At 41.7% G+C, this 20,839-nt stretch overlaps 1 protein-coding gene across 5 annotated transcripts in view; it reads left to right on the plus strand.

Annotated features, from left to right (window-relative positions):
• The window catches only part of PIR (pirin), a 96,953-nt gene that overhangs the window by 52,762 nt on the left and 23,352 nt on the right, over nucleotides 1–20,839 (plus strand). For all 5 annotated transcript variants that reach the window (XM_065580365.1, XM_065580370.1, XM_065580355.1 and 2 more), the window contains one exon: nucleotides 16,759–16,843. In XM_065580365.1, the coding sequence (XP_065436437.1) occupies nucleotides 16,759–16,843 (85 nt within the window). The remainder of the gene's footprint in view (nucleotides 1–16,758; nucleotides 16,844–20,839) is intronic.

Genomic DNA, 20,839 nt, shown 5'->3' on the forward strand with positions numbered 1-20,839 from the left:
CCAAGTGGAAGCGGTTCTCCTGTTGGTGCGAACAACGAGCCACGTCCCCGTTGCACGCACCTATTCCTCTCATTTTGGAATATCTCCTCTCCCTAAAACAGCAGGGGTTGGCGATATCTTCAATTAGAGTTCACCTGGCCGCTATATCAGCCTTTCACCCAGGGGAACTCGCGTCTTCGGTATTCTCTAACCCGATGGTCGTTAGATTCCTCAAGGGCTTAGACCGGATGTACCCACAGCAACGTCAGCCCGTTCCGACGTGGGACCTCAACCTGGTTCTTTCCAAGCTCACAGGTCATCCATTCGAGCCACTGGCCACCTGTTCACTTCTGTACCTATCCTGGAAGACAGCCTTCCTCGTAGCCATCACCTCAGCAAGGCGCGTTTCTGAACTCAGGGCGCTTACATCCGAGCCCCCTTACACAGTTTTTCATAAGGATAAGGTGCAGCTCCGCCCACATCCTGCCTTTCTCCCTAAGGTGGTTTCTCCATTTCATATCAACCAGGATATATTTCTCCCGGTCTTTCACCCTAAACCACATGCTACTCGCCAGGATCAACGTTTGCATTCTCTGGACGTACGCAGGGCCCTGGCCTTCTATATTGACCGCACAAGGCACTTTAGAAAGACGACGCAACTCTTCGTTGCAGTGGCCGACCGAATGAAAGGCTCACCGGTCTCATCACAACGCCTATCCTCCTGGATTACGTCTTGTATCCGGACTTGCTACGACTTGGCAGGTGTCTCTGCACCACACCTCACCACTCACTCCACGAGGGCCCACGCTTCCTCGACGGCTTTCCTGGCGCAGGTTCCGATCCAGGACATTTGTAGAGCTGCGGTTTGGTCGTCAGTCCACACGTTTACAGAACACTATGCACTAGTGCAGCAGTCCAGGGACGATGCTGCCTTCGGATCAGCGGTTTTGCACACAGCAATGTCTCACTCCGACCCCACCACCTAAGTTGGGCTTGGGAGTCACCTAATGGAATGGATATGAGCAAGCACTCGAAGAAGAAAAGACGGTTACTCACCGTTGTAACTGTTGTTCTTCGAGATGTGTTGCTCATATCCATTCCAAACCCGCCCCCCGTCCCCACTGTCGGAGTAGCCGGCAAGAAGGAACTGAGGGGGCGCCGGGTCGGCTGGGGTATATATTCAGCGCCATGAAGGCGCCACTCTAGGGGGCTCCACAGCCGACCCGCCGGTGTTGCTAGGGTAAAAATCTTCCGACGATCGTGCACGCGGCGCGCACACACCTAATGGAATGGATATGAGCAACACATCTCGAAGAACAACAGTTACAACGGTGAGTAACCGTCTTTTCTTCAATCCCTCCATCACTTCTTGGAGCTGCTCCTACCTTCCTCCTGCTTGCTGACGTCTTCACCAGGGTCTCTGGACTCTATTATCCCAGCTTAGATCTATGGTTCCTCACAGCTTCTCCCCAGCCAGTTATGAAGGTCTTTTCTCAAAGTCTGCTTCTAGCCCTTCTGTGCAGCAGCTGGGCTGTATTGCGAGCAGTCCCTCTGTCTCTCGCCTTTAGAGTTGTCACTATCTCCCTCTTCCAAACAGGAATTCCCCCTTAGCCCTCTCTCTGGGCTGGGGTTTGTCTCTCAGGGCTCTTGCCTTGGAATAAGCAGCAGCAAGGCTTTTGCCAGCTGAACACCTCTCCATTAGCCTTCCAATCTGGAGGGTTCAGCAGGGCCAGCCTGCTCCTGTCAGTGTCGGTCTGCTGGGAGGGAAGAGGCTGTCTATATGTTGGTGGTCCCTTTCTCCCAACTCCTTCCCAGTTGATTGGGTGAGAGAGGAGCCTTGCCCTGCCCGTCTCCAAGGCTTCGGGCCCTTAAAGGGACAGTGCCAGGATCCCTTCCCCAAGCATCATTCCCAGGACCCTTAGGGTATGTCTATGCTGCAATTAAAAACTCGTGGCTGGCCTGTGCCAGCTGACTTGGGCTCACAGGGCTTAGGCTGCGAGGCTGTTTAATGGCAGTGTAGATGTCTGGGCTCGGGCCATAACTTGAGCTCTGGGACCCTCCCACTCGCAGGGTCCTAGAGCCCAAGTCAGCTGGCATGGGTCAGCCGTGGGTTTTTAATTGCAGTGTAGACATATCCTCTGATCTCTCGCTATATCTAATGAATCCTTCCAAACCCTTAAAGGGCCATGCCAGGTGGTGGAGTGCGGAGACCACTAGGCAATATGGCCCTTAAGGGCAGGCCACCCCATCACACTTTCCTTAAAAGATTATTCAGTACACCTCACTGTTAGGAAGTATTTCCCATTATTTTGCCAACTTTTCCTATTTATAATATCATCCCACTACTCCTAGTTCATGCACCCCATTAAGACACCAAATAAAAATATTGCCAATCCTTAGATTCAGAAATCATGAGTAGGCCTTAAAAATCATGAGATTTAAATTAAATAATACATTTGGGGCTTTTTTTATTTGCCTTCTGGCTTCTGAGCCTTTAGAATGTACTTGGGTTACGTTTTCAAGCTTGTCTCCACATATGGGAGCTAGATGCTTTGGTTGGTTGATTGATTGATTTATAAGGAATGTTGAGATTCTCATAATCACATGAGTCCAGGAGCTGGGGCTTTAAGGAAAACACCAAATATCACAAAAGTTGGTAACAATGAAATAATTAATCTCCCACCATCAAATCTTTGTAGATCATCATTATCTTCCGCCCTCCCCTTAGCAATTGCTTAGCCAAGCTATACATACTTAGGTCTCTTAATCTTTCCTTCAAGCTCGGTCCCTCCTCCCCTGTTGATATTTTTTGTTCTCTGAACACCTTTATATTTGCCAATATCTGTATGATAATGTGGGATCCAGAACTGAGCATGGTATTCCAGGTGTAAATGTGGCATAACGGGTTCAGAGAAAGACGATCACCTTCAATAGGTGATCTCTGTACCCAGAATTGCATTGGCTGCCTTTGATGCCATATTGCATTGCTAATGTCTAATCTGTCATTCACTAGTACTCGTTTGTCCCACATTTCTCCTTCTTATAGTGTGTGAGTTTTTCAGATTATTTTCCCCACAATATATTAGGGTTGTATTTATATATAGGGTTCCCCAATATATATTAGGTTGTATTTTTCCAAGATGTTGTTTTCCCAAGGATTCTTCCCATCCTTCTGATCTAAGTCCCTTTGTATGATTTTTCTGTCCTGACTGCTGTTTGCAACTCCTCACAGGTTAGTAGCATCGGAAGACTTCATAAACATGCTATTCCCTCACTTTCCTCACTTTTCCAGATCATAAATTTACACATTACATAAAACCAGATTTAACACTGATCCCTGCACCACCTATTAGCTATCTCCCCATAACTCTGTACCATTGTCATTTATCATAACCCTTTCTTTCCTGTTGACAGGTTTTCAAGCCACATGACTGTTCCTATCCTAGCCAATTCACATTAATTTTGTAAGTAAGATTTTGTAAGACACAGGGCTTGTCTACAGAGTGAGGTAATGCACTCCATGGGGATGTGATTTGTAAAATGCACTAATGTGTTGTTCATTAATTGGTACATGTAGACCCTGCTGGTGAGCACTAAAGGTACATTAAAGCACACTAGAAATCACTAGTGCGCACTGGCAAGGCCTACACAGACCAATTAATGTGCAACATGTGTGCTTTAGAAATCACTCTTCCATAGAGCACATTACCTCTCCATGTAGGCAAGTCCACAGTATGAAATGCTTTGCTGTAATCCAAGAATTATATTTATTGCATTTCCTTCAACCACTAGTCGTATATTTCTGTCAAAAAGCAATCATGAAAAAACAGTGAGCATAAGTAAATAAAGATGGAAGGTGTAGGTGTACATATGGCATATATAATCAAGACCTCACTCTAAGTAATATGACAGAAACAGTATTCACAGCTGAGGCCTCCACTTTTCACATAGGTGAGTATTTTCCTTCTGCCATTTGTGTAAATAAGTTTAATCTGTGTGAAGTACTGCAAATATGGCCAAAATAATGAGATACCCTTGGGGTTTTATGGTTTTCATTGCCAGATGAAGCAATTGTCTGTTTACAAAAATGGGGGGAAGTAGTATAACTTAAGTCACTAAAGTCTGAGATGGATACTAAACTAGATGAACCACTGGTCTGATCCAATATGACAATTTGAAGCATACATGACATTATGAGAGGGCACGTTTTAGTTCCACCTTTTGCCCATTGCTCTTGTTTCTATCCCAGAACTCTGTAAATTGGACAAGAGAGGAAGGCTCCAAATTAATAGTCCTGATCTCCTCTTCTTTCATAGGTCATTTTCTAGAAGGTGTCAAGATTTAATAATGAGCTCTTCAGTCTAGCAGAGAAAGGTATAACGCGATCCAATGGCTGGAAGTTGAAGCTAGACAAATTCAGTCTGGAAATAAGACATGAATTTTTAAAGATGAGAGTAATTAACCATTGGAACAATTTACCAAGAGTTGTGGTAGATTCTCCATCACTGAGAATTTTAAAATCAAGATTGAATGGTTTTCTAAAAGATACGCTCTAGGAATTATTCTGGGGACGTTCTATGGCCTGTGTTATAGAGGAGGTCATGATCATGATTTTTAGGCCAGTCTCATGATTTTTGGGGGGTCTGACTGTTGTTGTTTTTTTTGAATACTTTCATCCTCACCCTCTGTTTAGCAAAAGGCATTAGCTTGATCTACCAGCCCCAGGATACCACAGATGGATTGGACCACACAAGCTCCCCAATATTTTAAAATACAGAATCCCTGTTAAGATTCATGTGGGGGGTTCTTAAACTGTTGTTCTTTTTTCAGTTTGGGCTACAAACATGCAATATAGATAGGCTTGGCAGAATTCTACTTTTATTCTTTTATAATTTTGATGGAAGATGTTGAGGTTTATTTTTAACCATTATTTAGATTTTTATCTATTTTAATGTTCACAGTTGTGCAAAATTATGTATTTTAAGAATTTTTATTTTATTTTTATCAATTTAAATTTTCACAGTTGCAGGAAATTATGAGGGCATCAGACAATTATTTAATGACAGTAGATGTTGAGATTCAAAAGGTTAAAGCTTTATGAACCATTTAAACACAAATTGTCAACATCACATGTCAAAAGATACAAAGTAAATATCCTTAAATCAACAGCTCATAGCTGTTTTTACTGTTCATTTGGTAGTTCAGGTAACAAACCGAATTCAAAAATCTAAATAATTGGATTTTGAGTCTAAGAACTCCTCAAGCAGCATTCTTCTTACTTTGCTTATCTGTAATCTTTGATTATTTATCAATGGAAATATTTTTTTGTCAGTGTGTGTGCACAGCAAAATCAACGTTTACTGACATTTACTGGTAAAAATCTAATCCTTGCAAGCTTAATATGGGCTTACACCGTCCCTTCAGCATGGTCACCACCGTATTTCCTATATCCTGGGATGGCATTTATCCTGTCACCTGACCCAGTTCTTACCTTCCTCCATGCACACACACACTCACAGAGGACTGACTGTGGGGTATACTTGTGGCTGTTTGTCTCTCAGGAGCTGCTATGCTGGAGATCAGGGGCGGGGAGGTGGGAGGGAGGAAATAAATGAAATAAGTGGGGGTTATGCATATTAGTGAGACAACAAAGGAAATAGCAAAGCATGCTCCAGAGCTGTACATTACCACGTAGCATGCCTCTTGTTTTGCCACTATTTTTTTGTGGTATCTCCAACCAAAGCTAGACATTGTTGCTCTGTGTCAGCATTGCTGGATTCTCCTGGTCTGGAGAATGTGTCTTAGAGTGTGTAACAACTTGGCACATGCAGACAGTGATGTTGGAAATGTTTGTTTCCAAGAAAATTGAGGTAATTTTTCAGTGTGGGAGAATGTTAGTGTTTGTGGGTCGCTGTTGTTCTGACTTGGTTTATAAAGCTGTATGTGGCGCTCTCTGTTGTCCAAATTGAATTCAAGGTCAGTGAGATCATTGCAAACATGCCCCATATTTGAGAGTATGAACTGAATGGAAGCTCTGAATTCAGATTTATTAATTGATCATCAAACTGACAAGTAACTCCCTAACACGGACACTGACACATTCCACTGATTCTGATAGCCAATACATAATCTCATTGCCCCAAGCACACTTGTTAGACTGCTGAAATCAATCATGTGTGGCTCCCATATTTTATCCCATTCTGCCTGTTTTGTAGGTCGAGTACGAGGCACCTGTGTTGTTTTATCTGTGTGTATCCAGAGTAAACTTTAGGAAGAGCCAGGGGACCCCAACAGACTTTGTGTTACGTTACTTGTTAATAATGTTATAATTAGTCCATTTCTAGTTCTATATAAAGACATCCTAGGTATCATAGTTCTATGGACTTTAAAAATATAGTAAATAGAACATAATCCTCTCTATACTGCCCTGCCAGTGTAACTTAACCCTTATCTGGAGAAACAACATAGTGTGTGGGTAAGAGAATAGTTCAGGGTTTTTTTACCTCTTTATTGAGATGGCCAATGTGTATGCCAGCTGGGGTTGTGGATTTTTTGATGTGGATACTTTGTCCACTGAGAACAAGACTAACACCACCAAATTCATTTAACAGAAGTTACCAAAATGATCTATTTTAGGTGGCGGCAGCACGTCCCTGCGGCCTGTGCCGCTTCCCGAAGCTCCCATTGGCTGGGAACGGTGAACCGCAGCCTAAGGGAGCTGCGAGCAGCCATGCAAATGTAAACAAACTGTCTTGCGGCCCGCCAGCGGATTACCCTGATGGGCTGCAGGTTGCCCACCACTGCCCCAACAGCCCATTGTGCTAATCACTGTGTGCACATATATAATGAAAAGATGGTCCCTGTCCCAAAGAAATTACAATCTTTGTCTTTTATGTTTTTCGTATATTTTAAAAAAATCTAATTGCTATTAAATGCAAACAAAATTGGTTTAATTGTACTGTTTGAGGGAGTTAGTGTGGGAGAATAATTGGGCCCTATGTTAATGGCCCTTTTAGGATGGACACTATAATCCTAAATGAAGAAATTCAAAATGTAAGGCTGCAATGACAACTTTGATATTGGTGCATTGCAAACACTGTGTAGCTTTACTTTTATGATCTGTGTTTCACAGCAAGAGCAGGAAGATACATGTAGGCCCTGACCCTGCAGTCAGATCTTTGCGGGTGAATTCTTGTGCTTGTGTGTGGCCCTGGGTCCCTGCATGGACACAAGGATCAACCTGTGTGGATGTGACTGCATTAGTTAAATAGCTGATAATCTCTTTCCCTTCTGTGTCTTGGAAGGGGGACTGGGCGGGGAGGTGTTGGGTTTTTTTTGAGACAAGAACAGAACACTGCATCCTCTTACATAAATATTTCAGTCCCATTTAAGCTACCATCCTCTCAGACCAGTATCACTCAAGGTGGGTAAGAGATTAAGGACCTCAATCTCACATCAGGATTTCCAACAGCAGACCCTTGCACTAGTATGATGTCCCATGGAAGCAGGGGTCCACACTAGCAGATCCCTAGTGGGGGGAGGGATAGCTCAGTGGTTTGAGCATTGGCCTGCTAAACCCAGGGTTGTGAGTTCAATCTTTGAGGGGGCCACTTAGGGATCTGGGGCAAAAATCAGTACTTGGTCCTGCTAGTGAAGGCAGGGGGCTGGACTCAATGACCTTTCAGGGTCCCTTCCAGTTCTATGAGATAGGTATATCCTGATGCAGGATTGGGGCCTGGCATTGCTCTATACAGGAGTTAGTGGCCTGCAGTTAAACCACCATATTCACACTGAGGTTTTTTCTATCTAGATAGGGACAATGGACAAAAGACTTAATTAAAAAAAAAAAAATAAAGCACACAGGGTAAAGACCCACTCAGTCCTTTCAGGTCTGTGCTCAATAGAAGTCTTTGAACCAATACAAGATAAACAGCTGTTGCCCAGCCTGCAAATAAAGTGTGAAATCTGGTATGGCTTTGGACCCCTTTGACAAATGGTAATTGTAACGTGGGTACTTACATTTCACTCCTGGTAGCTTGTGTTCAATGTTCTCATTATAAGTATTAAGGATTTTGCACAATCAGAAATAAATGATAGGAAATACTGCTTTTGAAATTCTTCTGGGCAGGATGTGCATTTTTATTAGATTACCTCATCCTTGGAGAGAGAAGAGCAGATCTGTCCAAACTGGATTCTGATATAGAAGGCTGGCTGCCAGGCATAGTTTCAGTTTCTGAGTTTACACTCTCTAGCATGTAGCAGAGTTGAATGATTTGATTTCAGTGACTGGTGCGCCCAACACAACAATATATAGAAAAGGGGTAGCCACTGTCATCAGGGTTAATCATTTTGAATTTAAAGTTTATTTTGACTAGAAAATATATTAGACTTGTTGACATTTAATGCCCTCTGGCAAGAATTCAGCAGGTCCACATGGTGGTGTTTATTTTTTTCTCCCTTATAAAAAGAATGATCATCTCAGTCAACGTCTTTCTTTCTTTCTTTCTTTCTTTCTTTCTTTCTTTCTTTCTTTCTTTCTTTCTTTCTACATACCTCTGCTCTTGATGAGCCAGTGGTGCAACAGGTTTAAATGACATCACAAATAAGGGGGTGTCATAAGGCACACATCTGTCTGGGCCCCACAATCATCTTAAAAGCATGCCATGTCTGTGGATAGGTAGGGAGGTATCTACACATCTGCATGCAACAGCCTTATCAGTCTCACAAAGGCTGTACAGCAACCCATCTGTCTCACTGCCCCTAGCCCCACTGGTTGTAGTGAAACTGTCACTTCCACAGTATGTGAGACCAATAGGTCCTTAAAGTCCTTTGTGTGAGGGAGTCAGAGGGTACGTCGGCAAGGGAATAAAAGACCCATGGCATGGCCACATCTGGCCCAGGTCAGCTGACTCAGGTTTGGAGGGCTAAAAATTGCAGTGTAGCTGTTTGGGCTTGGACTGGAGCGTGGGCTCTGGGACCCTTCCACCCAGCGCCATCCCTGGGGGGGTGCGGGGCCTGGGACATAGGCACTGAGTTTCTATCACGCCCCACTCCACCCCTTTTCCCAAGGCCCCACCCCGCCTTTTCCCAGGCCCACCTCATCCGCTCCCCCCCGCCTCTTCCCCACCCAGTTCCGCCCCTCCCTCGAGTGCGCTGAGCCCTCGCTCCTCTCTCCCCCACAGCACCTCCAGACACAGCAAAACAGCTGATCAGTGGTAGGCACTGGGAGGGAGGAGGAGGCGCTGATCGGTGGGCCTGCTGGCAGTCAGGAGGAGCTGGGGGGGAGGGGGGAGGTTGGTAGAGGGGGTTCTCAGCCCTGCCCACTCATGCCTCACCTCCCTGCCCACCTCCTCACGAAGTGCAGGGCCCCCCAAAGTGCGGGACCCAGGGCGGTCGCCCCGATTTGCCATACGCTAGGGACGGCTCTGCTCCCACCTCGCAGGGTCCCAGAGCTCGAGCTCCAGCGCAAGCCTGAACATCTACACAGCAATGATACGGCCCTGCAGCCCGAGCCCCGCAAGCCCTAAGCAGCTGACCTGGTCCAGCTGCGGGTATTTAATTGCTGTGTAGACATATCCATAGAGGCTAGCAGTAAGAACACTTTTGCTGGAGGCTTCCAAATGCTCTCCTGTGACATGAAGAAGAAATTTGAACAGTTAGCATTTTAAGCTTTATTCTTGATGCAAGGTCATTTGTTGCCATTTTTATAATTTTGCAATTTTTAATTATATTTTTAAGTTGCATATGTTGCCCTGTATATGTAAATAATGGTACCATTTGTGACGGAGTGCAGCCTGGGACTGGGGAAAAAGGTGATTTCCAAAGTAGGTAAGTCCTAGGTCAGTGTCAACCCCTTAAACTTCAACAGACAGCCAATGCAGGTCATGAAAGACCAGTATCCTATGCACAGAGCAAGATACTCCACTTAGCAGCAGGCAAAGTGTAGCATTCTGCAGTAGCTTCAGCTTTCAGAAACTTGGGTTTAAGGTTTTCCCCCTGCAGAACATGTTGCAGAATTCCCAATCTAATGGTGACCAACGCGTGGGATTATGGTGCTGAGAAGTTCCTTCCTAGCCCTGTCAGTGGATGGGTTGATTTATGCCCAGAATCAGGAGAGTTATATCCCTTATTTTAAAAATTCAGTCTAGAAACTCTGGATGTGCTCACTATTCATATTAATTTCTAGGTCTTTCTCTCCCCTTTTTTTTAATTGGTTGTCCTTTGGCCTCAGTGATATCTTGTAACTGTAGATTCAATAGGCTAATTGTCATTTTCTTAAATTGTTTTCTCTTATCAGTTTTAAACTCTTCACCTTTCACTTTAATTGAATATCCCTTTGTTCATATACTTTGAAACGATAAAGGATAAGTATGATAATGGATTTGAACGATCTAACCTGCAACTCCCGAGGTTCTCTGATAACTTGGACTCTCATTATTCATGAAATAGTTATTTAGTCTTTATTAACAACATTTGATTACAAAGCAAACAGTTGAAATAAAAGCTTTTGTTTATGTCTTTGATTTCTCTCTTGGTACTATTAACATTTCATACAGAAATATTACATAGGTGTTCAACCTGAATCTGTGGTCCAAACTGCTTCAGGTATTCAGGTATATTCATTCATTATTGCTTGGAGATTGAAAAAAAAAAATAGCCTCTAAATGAGTTTTTTAACAAGCCACGGAGAACGAAAACTAAACTGTTGTGCTTTGATGTCTTGGAATTTAGTCTTAGTCCTTTTAATATCGGTCAGGTAACCTAATCACAACAATCACATTCTTTGTTAGCAGTCTCAGCAGGGAAGGCAGGAATTGATTTGGCATGGAGACTAACCTCTCACCCCTTCAGATGGTCCCCTCAGGAGAGTGTGGAGGCACATAAGTGGATTAGTGTGGGGAACCTTACCTTGCTGACTGTCAGTTCAACACTTTCCATGAGCATTACATTCATCTGGTTGTGACAGTAGTACAGCTCTGTGCAACAAGCAAAACACAGATCTATTTCCATACCATTCATGTTTTCACATTTGTTTTTTGTATTCCCTTTTCAGACAAAGCTTTTCCATTGCATTTGTACCCTTAGTTCATAGTAATATGATGTGAATATGAGAAATGCAGATCAGTATCCTAATTGTTTTAAGCAATAATGACTGATGGGTGGGGTATTTCCTGTCAGCTAGTGACCATCTGGAGGAGGCCTTTAACCCATCTGGTAATTAACTGCCAGGAAATGATTGACTCTGAGGTTGTTATTGCTGTTATAAACCAAATAGATTTTTTTTCTTCCCTCACCATGTCTATTGCATTACATACCTAATGTGCTATCCCTGATAAATATTTTTTCTTTACTGAATAATTTATTATGTGTATATATAGTTGTCCAAGATGCACTAGGAGCTTTACAGACATAAAAAATGTGGTTGCTACCCAAAAGAGTTTACAGCCTGGGGCCTCAATCCTGCATTTGGATCTGTTCAGTGGACTCTCATTGAATTAAAAGGGGCTCTACAACAGATGCAAAGGTCTGTCCACTCAGATTCAGTTGCCGTATCGAGGCCTACGTTTACGTATAAAGTTACAAGGATTGACAACAGACAACAGGGGGTTATGGGTATGGAAAATTATGGTTACAATAATGTGCAGTATCCCTAAAAGATAAATGTAGATGAATGTTAGCATGTAGGTTAGTTATATAACAGCAACCCCCCTAGAAGCAGCATTGACTGGCTGTGGATGAGATCTGTCTATCTGTCACTGGTCAGAAGGACACGTCAATCCAACGCAGAGCCTTTAAGAGGAGGAAAAATTGTGGGAATCTGGGCAGAGCCCCCCCAAAAGTCACTATTTGCTCATACAATTCATAATGTTCCATGAATTGTGAAAACAACAAGGAGTCTGGTGGCACCTTAAAGACTAACAGATTTATTTGGGCATAAGCTTTGCATCCGAAGAAGTGAGGTTTTTACTCACGAAAGCTTATGCCCAAATAAATCTGTTAGTCTTTAAGGTGCCACCAGACTCCTTGTTGTTTTTGTAGATACAGACTAACACGGCTACCCCCTGATACTTGACATGAATTGTGAGTAGCTCCAATTCTAATACAATATCCTGATAGCACGTCATCAGTGTGCACCTAATCACAAATGCAAACAGAATCTGTGTGATTTCTCCATTCATCTGACAGGAAACCACTATTCTAGGAGAAAAGTGGAGATACAACCACTTATTATGAGATCTGAAGATTTGGGATTTTCATACCTCAGTTACAAATTGTAATCTGATCAGGAATTGAATCACAATTGGAAATGCGCCTTAGTGAATTAAAAAAGTGTGTCCCCTGAAAAACATTACATCAAAAATGTCTTTTAAAATTATACTATAAAATACATATGGAAGCATTTGAAGTGACATGTTGATAGAATTTATAACTTTGTTGGTATGCAAACTCCACTGCACTTCATATTTTATTTGTTTTGTTTGAGTATGGCAATAAAGTGCCAGCATTAAAAAGGTTCAGTAAATCAGCTCTGATATGTAGAAAGTGAATTGATGGAGGACTTAGTGTACTTTTGTCTGTCACACTTGTATTAGAAAATACAGTGTCGCCTCATTGGTGCAACCATGATTTCATTAGGCTACGCAGCTTACATGTGGCAATGATTTCTTCTCATAATTAAGAAAACATTTACAAATACAACCTGAGGAAGGAAGGAAAGAATGTTCAGGGTGATAAAAATTACAGACTTGTGATTAGGAAGTCTTTGAAGACTATGCAGTGTGGGTAATCCTTGGTTTTAAAGGGAAATTTGTAAGTATCGATTAATTATACAGTGTTTTTTGGGTTTAATATGGAGAATCTGCATATGATTAGAATGGACCACTGCTAACTAAAGGCCAAATTCTGAACCTCTTACTCACTGCTTGGTCCGGGAATTTTCCATTAAAGCCAGAAGGATTACAAGACAATGAGCAAAGACTTCAGGATTTGGCTTTATGATTATATATCTTAGGCACTTAGGAAGTGGTGGAGATATTTTTACATGTCTGGTAGCACTGCATAGTTAAGGGTCCTTTATAAATCATCTTCAGGATGTGCATAACTTACAGCTAGACTGTTCCCTTGGATATATGGAAGGGGGAAGTGTCAACTCCAAGGCAACATATTCTGTCCCGAAGCTCTGTGAAGAGCTCTCTATGGGGTTAGCGTTCGTGAGCAGGGAGAGACTGGAAGGGGAGGGTGGAAATGGGTTCACTATTTGCATCACCTCTCCCTATTTCCCATGGGAACCACTAGGAAATCCACTGTCAAACGAATTCTGAGGCTGAATTAGCTTTTTGTATGAAGCCCTTCCACTCGGTGGAACCTTCCTTTAGGGGAGGGCTCCCAAGGCAGCTGCAAACAGGGGAAGCCCTGTCAGCACAGTTCCACCATGGTGAGTGACTTCAGAAGCACAAGGTCCCTGCATGGATAGGCAGATCCCCTGAGATCCAGACACTCTCTAGGCCAACCCTCCTGCCTTTTGTTTAGGGGTGAGAGCTCCACATCTTTTCCCCATCCCTGAGGAAATGATCTGGAGGCATCTTCAGGAGTCTATCTGTTAGTGGGCTTTTCCACGGTGGGAAATGATCTGGCCCGTGTCTATGGAAACTCGCTTTTGTACGAAGTTGGCCTGTAAGGTTAAAGCCTACCTGCAATTTAAAGACACAGAAAAGTAATGTAACATGGCCAGTAATATTTGTCCTTTACAGAAGAACAAAAGGAGGCAAATTTACTAATTCTGTGGCCTTTTTTGTGCTGTAACTTTAGAAGCAGATTTTATTTTTTAAAGGATGGTTTTGCAGTTCACTAATCCATACCTAAAACAAAGCCCTTAAGATGAGTTAACCCACAAAGATGCACATAGTTTAAACCCGTCTAGTGTACATGTGCAGGAAATAATATCTGCAAGCATGTCTGTTATATTTTGGAGAGGATGGATAAGGCTGTACTACTTTAACGGTTGTCAGCGATCTCCCCCACAAAACAGTAAATGATTTTGTCGTGAACAATATAAAATCTCTGTAAAATTCCAACTTCCTCTTTTAATTCTTCCCCACCTCCGATTTTTCTAATAGTTCCTAACCCCTTCCTCTATTGTTGACTTATTTAAGTGTTAAGCACTGAGTGTATGTATTCATGTACAGCTTTGATCTCCTTCACTGTGCTTTACACCTGCAATGAGACATCTTATTTATTATCCATTTATGTAGGACTGTAAAGTGTGCACAGTACTTTACAACCGGTCAGTGTGCCGCCATACAAGGAACATCATCACTGCTCTAAGGTGCTCACGGAATGGCACAAATGGGAATATTTCTTTAAAGGGTTCTCAGAAGCTGCTTAAATTAAAAGATGGAAGAGGCTGCACTGAGATCTCCTGATGCAGTTTCAAAGCCAAAAGACTGGGCCCATTCTGTTCATTACAATGAAGGTGAAAGTGATCACTTGCTAGTGGCAGGCTCTGCTTGGTCTAGCTTTAGGTAAACAAAAGAAAAAGCCTCCTGTTTACAAATCCTCCCCTCTCCCCTTAGGATGGATTAAAGGAAGAGAGAATGCTTAATGTCAACATCCTCCATGTTCCAACATAACAATAAAACTACCCTTTTCAAACTAGAGCTCAAAGGGCACTGAAATCATCTTGAAAATGTTACTTTGTGTGTGTGTAAACAATGAGACAAAACTCACCCACTACTTTGGAACCGTTTGTGACATGCTGATGGTACTAAATCTGGTATCAATAACTTTAGAGGCCGTTGTTGTTCATTACAAACTCCAATTGTTTTGTTCTAATCTGAGTCCTTGTTAATGTGCATAAAAGGCAAGCTCTACAAAAAGTCACGTCATAAAATGCAGAATTTTTAGTATTCTGCATTCTGAGTCAAATGAACACTGCTGTAGCTTGAAAAAATATTCTGTGAAAATGGCTATATTGTTGTTACTCAGCAACCTAGATGGGTTGTGGCAGGGCTGTGTAAAAACTGTCTATTGCACCCTGTCTTCAGATTTCGCTATCATTGTTCATTCACAGATTCCTTAGAGTGTGCTCTGCCCTGTGAAAATAGAAGAAGATATAGTCCCTGTTCCAGGGATAATCTCTGCAAACATTTACTGTCAAGTGTAGTGCTCATTGCCACAGTAGTTCCATATGATATGTCTACATTTCAAAAAAATTTGTGGTCAAAATATTAAGTCTTAAATTGGCTGTTGCAATACTGTCTGTCAGTGTAGATGAGGGAAAATTGTGTTCAAACTTGTGTCAACTTGTAGTTAATCTGTTAGCTGACATGATGCTGAACACAATTTGTTCTAGTTTAAATTGCCCAGTCAGATGTGGTCAGCATTGTGTCAGCAAACTCAACTCTTCACACTTCATGGTAAAATTTTATAATGCCCATCAACATATGTAGGGCTAATGACACTGAGCATCTTTCTGAATTTTGAAGCGATGAAACCAGTGTATTTACTCACACCTTCTTGTCAACTGTTTGAAATGTGCCACTCTCATTACGACTACAAAAGTGATTTTTCCTCCCTTGGTATCCTACTGTTAATTGAATTGTCTTGTTAGACTGACCTCATACTTGGTAAGGGAACTCCTATCTTTTCATGTGCTGTGTATTTATACCTGCTACTGTATTTACCACTCCATGCATCTGATGAAGTGGGTTCTAGCCCACGAAAGCTTATGCCCAAATAAATGTGTTAGTCTCTAAGGTGCCACAAGGACTCCTAATTGTTTCTACTCCTCACAAAATTTCTTTTATTGGATGGGCTGGATACTTCCCATGAGTGTACAGTGTATATGCCCAAAGGAATAATGGCTTCCTTGAAACAAGCAGATGTAGGGAACATTTTAAATATTAATCAAAAACTGCTCCTCCTCAACTCTGACCTCTCAGTTGGTAACTTTGTAACCTTGGCATAATTGTTTACTCTGAACTTTTCTCCTTGATCTTGTATTTTTGTGAAGCTGCCACTCTGACAGTGGAAACCCCTACTTTGACTCCATTGCTATAGAAATCTTCATCTACCACTTCATCTCCTCTTGAGTGTTGCAAAAACCTTCAGTATTGAATAACTAGAACTTGGGGAAGCAGACTTCATATATACAGTGCTGTTGCTTGCCTTCTTGCACGTACAAAGAATATCTTATCCTCAAACGCCTTTAGCACTATTCATCTCTGGACCCAGTTCAAAACTATATAAGCCTTTCCATGAGAGTTTGACTTTATGCTACTTCTCACTCCCCAGTTCTGTTAGCACCCAGTCTCATTCCCTCCATGCAGTCTCACCGATTTTGGGCGTAAGAGCCACTTTTCTGCAGGTCTTGCTATATGGAAGAGCCTATCTGTAACTCACCACCTCATTCACACATTCAAACATTTCATATCTCAGCTGGAAATACAGCTTTTCCCCTTTGTCTGTACCTCTTGATCTCTCTCATTTTTCTGTAATGTATTTATTTTGTAACTTTGTCATAGAACTATTTAACTGTGAAAAGTATTTTGGAACATGCTTCATATGAAAGATGCTACAAAATACAGTTAAATAATTGTAGTGCTGAAATAATCTTCAAATACTTTATAGCATGTGTAATGCAATTTTTTGTTTTGTTAAATAACAACAAACTCAGTTATTCATTTGATGACATGCTGTTTATTATGTGAAAATCATTATATGATATAAAAGTATATTCCATTTATAGAAATGACCTTTTTCTCCCTACTTCTTCCCTAGTCAAAGATATATACTCGCACACCAACCTTATTTCTGGACTTCAAGCTGGAGAAAGGAGCCAAGCACATTCAGCCAGTTCCCAAAGGTAGGAAAGATTTCATTGACCAGTTTAACAAAGAAATTGAAGCCACTTCTCCTGTAATGGGTTGAGTATGAATCTCTGTATCTTTGAATTATTATGGGTAAAATATTCTCCTTATGGAGTGTTCTGTATCCTCAGAGTTTAAAAGTTTCAATATGGCAGTTAGTTACCCTTGGCCAAATGCTGCCCTTGAATACAGGGGCATAATTCTCATTGATGTGAGTATCGTCCATGTATCCAAGGGCTGAAGATCCTCCCCTGTATCTGAAGTATAATACTAGGTTATTAGGCCAAATTCTAGTGTCTGAAAACCATTAATAATTGGGAGATGTAAAACTAGTCCCATTAATGTGATTTTGGAGACTGGTTTGGGGAAAGGGATGCGCCTGGTTTGGATCCACAAGTTGGCAGTGACTAAAAATTATTACCATCCTCACCTCTTTAGTGAGTTTGAGTAAAAGGATTGGTGCTCTCAGATTTGGGGAAAGGGGTTCACATCACAGGTGGCACTATAGTATCTTTATTGCTGTTCTCAATAGGGAGATTTCAAAGTACAGCAGCAAGAGGACTGAGCTACTCTCTTACCCTTGACAGTGGTTTCACTGCATTAAGGTTGAAGGTATTGGTGAGAGAATTTGCACACAGTTGCCTGTACTATGCCTTGTCTGTGGATAAATAGGCCCTCCACTCTCTGGGATTGTAAATCCCAATTTATAGCTGGGTTCAGTGGCCCTTCCCTCACTGTGGGGGTGGGCCTTCCATTACTTTGGTGGACTGTGCTCACCAATCCCAGTCATTGGATAGGCTCATCACTAAATTCACGTCAGTTGGGAAACATTAAGAAGATTAAAACCAAACTAAACTAATAAACAACCTAAAGTTAATTTGTTAACTCTCTGTATTGGCCCATGAGCAGTCACTTCAAATATCTTCAAGAATCAGCCATTTTACTAATTTGATAGCGGAGAACCAGTTTGACAAATGGTGGAATATTATTAAAGCACAGACAACTTGAGCCCCACAGTTTAGCTGTGGTATTTCAAACATTGTTCTCTCACTATTTCCAGTTTTAATATAGCCTTTGTAGATTTGTTAATTAATATATTACACTCTGTTGTATAGCAGATACCAATACAATTTGGAGGATTTCCCACCAAATCTACTGTAAAGAACATGGAAACAGTGTAACAATATGGGATTCTCATGTACATCTACTTCATTCTATAGTGGCTATTAATGCACCCTATTTCCAATATATTTTTGGTCATTTTAGTAATCCCTTCAGACTAGACACATCTAAGAGTTAAGGAGCAGGTCAGTTAATTTGCTTTCTCAGAAAACAGATGTTTATGCACAGTATTTTTACAATAGCAGCCGAATCAAGTCAGTAAAAATTTGACCATTACATTCTATGTCACTTGCAAAGAATCTAGGGTCCAATCCTGCAACCCTCCTTCATGTGGTAACCCTTACTCTCATGAACAGTCCCAGCGACTTCAGTAGGGCTACGCATATGCGTAAAGGTTGGCAGGATTGGGCTCATAATTAGCAAAATCTCCATCATTACCAAATTCCTTCACATTTGCAACACATTTTTGCTTGTTAGCTCAAGAAAAAAGAATTCAATGTTGTTCATCACTGTAACAGTTGTAAAGTATTTGCATAACAAATTGATTTTACTTTTAGTAAAACAATGTAGAGTTGTTCGCTGGCTTACATTTACGGGAGTGGGGGGGAGGAGATGATCTCAGGATTTCGGAACATGCTACCCATACAGAAAAACAAATTACCTGTATATGCATTTGTCACAGATTTCATCAGATACATTACTCATGTACCATACAAATAGTAAATGTGACAAGTTTGGCCTGACATCTTATTTCAAAATATATATATAGCATGCAGTCATTCTGTTTGTGTGTGAGTATATATTAAACTGTGTCAATCATTAAGGGCAGTATTCACTCCATTGCACATAATCGCCCAGAACTTGACCTCCAATGCTTCTTTGTGTTGCTAAGAGGACAGCTGGGGCTTCTCTCAGTGTCAGGGATTCCTAGGTGCATAAAGCTGATACCCCTCCCCTTCTTGGAGGCATATTAGGTGTGGGAGGAGGTGTGGCAGTCCCTGGCTGTGGAATGGCCCCTATAATTAGGAGACTCTGGGTCCAATTTAGTAACATATTTAAATACCTGCTTATGTCTCATTCACTTAATGGGACTTAAGCCCATGCTTAAGTGCACTGCTGAACTGAAGCCTGTAACCCAGCCTTCTGTGTGCATGAAGGTGTGGTGCATAATTAAGCAGTATTCTGTTTGCTATAAAACCAGTTATTTTCAACACCTTTATAAACTGAGTTACATGCCTGCTACAACATGGATGTTTCAGAGCACGTCTGTAGATAAGCATAATCAAATTGAGCATTGGCTTCTCATCAAGCTTTTCACTCTCTCTTGTATGTTACCAAATTTCCAGTATAAAATGTCAAATCTAATACTGTGCACTGGACAGGGAGGAAATCAGTTTATGGCAGCATACCATGGCTCACCCCAAAAAAGACAACCTACCAATAAAGCAACTTGCAAGTCTTGGCTGGTTCATTTCTTTTCTTTGATATTTCTTCAAAAAGAATTTTCATTGTAATTGTTTTATATATTGCAACTTCACAGTACCTTTTTTCTTATTGTCTGAGGGTTGCTCATCTTGCATTGTAACCGTTGAAACACTTGTCATATGTGTGTCGCTTTTTTGATGATGATGTAACTCTGTAGGTGGTGTGGACTGAGAGAGAGAGAAGCACTTCAGTAAATGTTTTTGCTATACACTTGTGCAGGAGCATGGTTTCCCTTGTGTGCAGAGCTGTGCATCAGTTGTGTGGGAGAACGGCATAGCAGGTGCAGCTTGGCATTATATGAAATACTGAGGCCAGTTCTTGCCACAGAAAGGCAGCACAAATCCCACAAATCTTGCTGAGGATGGTGACAGGAGCCAATATGACCTCACCTGCTCTCTGTCCTCTTGTGGTTCCTTCCCAGTCCGTCCCCCGTTGAGATAGGTTCTTCTTTCTCCTGCAAGGTGCTTAGGCGGGATCCAGGCCTCCCAGCTTATTCTTACCTCTCCTTGGGAAATTACGGTCCTTCCCTCCCACTGGGTCCTTGTGGTGGGGGCAGGAGCCCCATGGCATCACTTGCTGGGGATCCATGGGACTGTCTTCCTATGGAGGGTTTGCTCTTCCACTTCACTGGGGCAGATGCAGCCCACACATTGGGGAGAATGGGCCTGATCTGTCTCCTGTTGAGCAGAGCTCATGGAGTATATTCTGACAAAATGTTTTTTTGGTGGAAAATGCTCCTTCATCAAAACTGAAACTGTTCATTGATGAATCTTCCCCTGTGGAAAAAAAATGGAAAAAAATATTTTCCTATTTTGGAACTTTTCATTTTGAAATTTTCACTTATTTATATTTCAAAAAGGTTTAAAAATGTAAAGAGTAAAATCAGAAATGTTTTGAAATTATTGAAACTCAGTGTTTCGATTGACCCAATCAAAGTTTTTTCATATTATCAGTTCACAAACATTTTTGAGATTTCGACTTCTCGTCCTGGTCTGGGATGGGAAGAAATTTCAAAATCTCAAACTTTACAAGATGAAGAAACCATTTCCCACCCAGCCATTCCATTGACTTCAGGGAGTGCTGGATCAGAGCCAGTATTATTCACTCACCTCACAAGGATGATGTGAACACTTGTCAGGGTTTGCACAGTGCTTTGAAGATATGGTAGGCTATGTACGTGCTAAGTATTATTAAATGGAGAGTGCCAAGTCAAATTTTTATCCCGAATTTAAGGTTTTGTAAAAATTATTATTTACAAAATCTAAAACCCATGGAAATGTTATCATGGCTATTTTTAATTCCAGTGAGAAGAGTTTTCTGAACCATACATTCCTCTTTTCTGTCTGTAACCCAGACATAACAACATGAAATGAAGTCATGAAAAC

This window comes from Chrysemys picta, chromosome 1 (genome assembly GCF_011386835.1).
Source record: "Chrysemys picta bellii isolate R12L10 chromosome 1, ASM1138683v2, whole genome shotgun sequence".
NCBI classification, from domain to species: Eukaryota; Metazoa; Chordata; order Testudines; family Emydidae; genus Chrysemys; species Chrysemys picta.